This window comes from Sapajus apella, unplaced genomic scaffold, assembly GCF_009761245.1.
Source record: "Sapajus apella isolate SASKATOON/1434 unplaced genomic scaffold, GSC_monkey_1.0 scaffold74, whole genome shotgun sequence".
Classification (NCBI taxonomy): domain Eukaryota; kingdom Metazoa; phylum Chordata; class Mammalia; order Primates; family Cebidae; genus Sapajus; species Sapajus apella.
Window position 1 is genome coordinate 6,828,086 of NW_022437014.1, and position 4,128 is coordinate 6,832,213.

The 4,128-nt window shown below is 36.5% G+C and overlaps 1 protein-coding gene across 5 annotated transcripts in view; it reads left to right on the top strand.

The window, feature by feature from the left end:
• Positions 1–4,128, top strand: part of TMEM260 (transmembrane protein 260) — a 75,439-nt gene that overhangs the window by 44,678 nt on the left and 26,633 nt on the right. For all 5 annotated transcript variants that reach the window (XM_032251159.1, XM_032251156.1, XM_032251157.1 and 2 more), the window contains one exon: positions 814–962. In XM_032251159.1, coding sequence (XP_032107050.1) covers positions 814–962 — 149 coding nt within the window. The remainder of the gene's footprint in view (positions 1–813; positions 963–4,128) is intronic.

The following is a 4,128-nucleotide window of genomic DNA, read 5'->3' on the forward strand; positions in this document are numbered from 1 at the left end:
GGAGTTTTGCTCTTGTTACCCAGACTGGAGTGCAATGGCGCAATCTCGGCTTACAGTGCCCTTCGCCTCCTGGGTTTAAGTGATTCTCCTGCCTCAGCCTCCCCAGTAGCTGGCTACCACACCCAGCTAATTTTGTATTTTTAGTAGATACAGGGTTTCTCCCTGTTGGTCAGGCTGGTCTCGAACTCCCGACCTCAGGTAATCTACCTGCCTCGGCCTCCCAAAGTGCTGGTATTTCAGGCGTGAGCCCCCACACCCACCTGGTCCCCAACCTTTTTTACACACAGGGACTAGTTTCATGAAGGACAATATTTCCACAGACTGGTGATTGGGGGTGCGGGTGGGGTTGGGAAATCGTCTTGGGATGAAACTGTTCCACCTCAGATCATCAGGCATTAGATTCTCATAAGGAACATGCAACCTAGGTCCTGGGTTCACGTTCCTGTGAAAATCGAATGGCACCACTGATCTGATAGGAGGTGGAGCACAGGTAGTAAAGCTGGCTCCTGACGTGCGGCCCAGTTTGGGGACCCCTGCTTCAGGTATAAGAATAGGGGAAGGTCCTTCTGGGGAGTCAAAAACGGGAGGTAAATTGGAAGAAGGTACTAATGTGACTGATGATCGTCATAATAAAATCTAAGGTTTACATCACTAAAAGAATCAGTGCCACATCTTCAGTTGTGCTTATATTTTCAATTATGTACATATTAGGTTGGTGCAAAAGTAATTGAGGTTTTTGCCATTACTTGATAAACTTGATTCTTATTAAGAAATATGTTAAAAGGCTGACATTATGTGTGACTTCTCTGGCAGATGATGACTTACGAGTGGTATTTACCCAAGATGGCAAAGCACTTGCCAGGTGTCAACTTTCCTGGGAACCGGTGGAATCCTGTGGAAGGAATATTACCTAGTGGAATGGTCACATTTGATCTTTATCATTTTCTTGAAGTAAATAAACAGTAAGCATTCTTTTTATATAATAGCTTTTCTAAAATTGTTTCTGTAGCAGCTGTGCCTCATCCAAAAGACCAATTTTCTATACCTATTTCCCTGTCACTGGTGAGATTATCTTTTGTAATTAAATTGAATATCTGTGCATAAATGAGGCCAGGCAGAAATAAATGTTATTGTTCTGGGTAAAGGAAAAATAAAGACAGATTAGCAATAACAGCAAATAAGATCTTAGTACAATTCACAGAAATTGGAGATGTGCCTGCCTACTTGAAATCATTGCAGGTGGATGGCAAGCAATTACAGTTTTCCCCTGATCAACACCATGGCCCCCCTTTTAAGTATAAAGCAAATGTTTTCAGGAATAATTACTATATAAAAATAGCTTAGGGATTTTTATAAAGGATAAGACATTTTTATAAATAAGAAAAACACCTACAGTTTATACTAGCTGAGATAAAATTGTGAATTCTATACTTGAGAACATAAAATTATTTGTAGTTAAGGTGAAGAATAAATAACTCCCCCAATGGTATAGTATTCAACATTTTTCCTGCCATGAAGTACTTGAGATTGTCCAGAGCTTGAAAAAGAAACACTTAGTTCACAATTTCTTTTTTCTTATAAAGAAGACTTCAGAATGTCTTTGTAAATCCCAAAGTTAAATTATCCCTTGCTAAGAACATAATAATGTGGTATTTTGAGTGTTTAGAGCTGAAGTTTATGTGGCTCATGGAGTAAACGAAAGTAATGGTATAAATGTGCTGGGAGAGTAACATTTAATTATTCTATTCTAGAATAAGATATTAGGAACCATTAACATCCCCAAATAGGCATTTTTAGGAATTTTCAAGAATTCAGTCTCACAAGCATTTACTGAATGTCTGCTATGTTACAGCTTGTATTGGGCCCTGGCAGTGGAAAGATGAATGAGACTCAGTTCCAAATCCAAGCAGAACACAATCTAGTTGCATACATACATAGATGTAAATACGACTAGCCATAATTTGGTGGGATAACCTCTATACTAGCAATGCCTTGTAAAGTGTCAGACATAGTAAATGCTCAATAGGTATTTACTGAATAGATGATTTAACTGACAATAAATGCCAAGTGTTCTGGCAGCATGGATGAGGAAGCCATTAATTCTGCTTGGGGACATTCATTCCGTATTTATTTAATAACACTTGGGTGTCTAAAGTGTTCCAGGTATGATATGATGGAAATATCCTGTGTTCTTTGGGGAACTCTAAACAACACAGAAAAGTGTAAAGACAGTCAGTATCATCTGTCTCCCAGGGACAGCTACTGTTAATATTTGCATAAATATTTTTGGATTCCACTCATCTTTAACATAAATTACTTACTTTTAAAACACATACACATACTTATACATAACTGTATTTTATATAGCTGAGATATCATTTTCTGTTTAATTTTTTTAACGTACCATTATATCATAAGCATTTCCTCATGCATATGATTGTCATTTTTGGCTAATATTCTCATAAGATGCATAATAATTTAACAGATATTCTATTTTTTGGATATGTTCTTTGTTTCTAGACTTTTGCTATTATAAGATGATATGAACATTCTGCCCCATAAAGTTTTGTTAATATTTTTGACTAACAAAGATTGCTGGATAAATTTGACTTATAAATATCAGTTTTTTAAATAGTTTTTAATTTAAAAAGTTGATATTGGCCTATTTCACTTAGTGTAATGCCTTTGGAAACCATCCTAGTTGCTGTGTATATCAATAGTTCATTCTTTTTGTTGCTAATATTTCATTGTAAGGATGTACCATAGTTTGTTTGGGTTGTTTCCAGTTTGGGGCATCTGTAAATAGAGCTGCTATAAACAGTCATATACAGGTTTGTGTGTGAGTGTGTTTTTCTACATAGGGTTAGGATTGAGTTGTTTTCTTATTGTTGAGTTTTGAAAGTTCTTTTTATATTCTAGGGACACAACTTCTGTCAAATATGCAATTTGTAAACACTGTCTCACAGTTAATTGCTTGTCTTTTGCAGAGTGAAACTTTTTTATTTTTATGAAATCCAAATCCAATTTTTTTCTTCTATGAATTATATTTTTGGTATCACATCTAAGAACTCTGCCTAATGCCAGGTCACAAAGATTTTCTCATGTTTTCTATTGTGAGTTCTATAGTTTTGTTTTTGGGTATGGATGTCAAATTGTCCTCACACTATTACTACAAAGATTCTCCTTTCTTCTTTGAATTGAATTTGCACCTTTCTCTGTCTCTACAAAAGAAAAAAATTCTTCTGGGGTTTTTGATTGGTTTTAATTTAATTAGTGTTTTTGTGGGGTTTTTTTCATCCTTTTGTCTCTAACCAACTTATATTTATAATGGGTGTTTTATAGACAGCATGTATTTGAGCCTTATTTTACTATCTCAGATATCTCTCATTGCTGTGTTTACACCATTTGCATTTAATGTAAATATTGATATGTTTAGATGTATGTCTTACTACTATTACCTTTTTTTATTGGATTAATTGATTTTTTTTTTTTTTTTTGAGACAGAGTCTCACTCTGTTGCCCAGGCAGGAGTGCAGTGGCACAATCTTGGCTCACTGCAACCTTTGCCTCCCAGGTTCAAGCAATTCTTTTGCCTCAGCCTCCTGAGTAGCTGGGACTACAGGTATGTGCCACCATGCCCGGCTAATTTTTGTATTTTTAGTAAAGACGGGGTTTCACCGTGTTGGCCAGGCTGGTCTTGGAGCTCCTGAGCTCAAGTGATCCGCCCGCCTTGGCCTCCCAAAGTGCTGGGATTACAGGCGTGAGCCACCATGCCTGGTTGACTTTTTGTATATTTCTTTTAAAAATGTTTATTGAGTCTTTTTACTATATCTCTTGGTAAAGTTTTTGTTGTTGTTTTGGTTTTTGTTTGTTTTTTAAGCTGGTTGCTGTTGAGATTACAGCATCCATACTTAACTTTTCATTGGCTTCTTAGAAGAAATATTTTACCACATCAAGCAGAATGTGGAGCCCTTACTGCCATATGAGTCTTTTACTTTTGTGTTGTATAGTATGTCAGATGTGGTCATTTTTATTTCAGTTGTCATTTTTATTTCAGTTTCTCTCTCTTTTTTTTTTTCCCAGACAGAGTCTCGCTCTGTTGCCAGGCACCAGGCTGGAGTGCAGTGG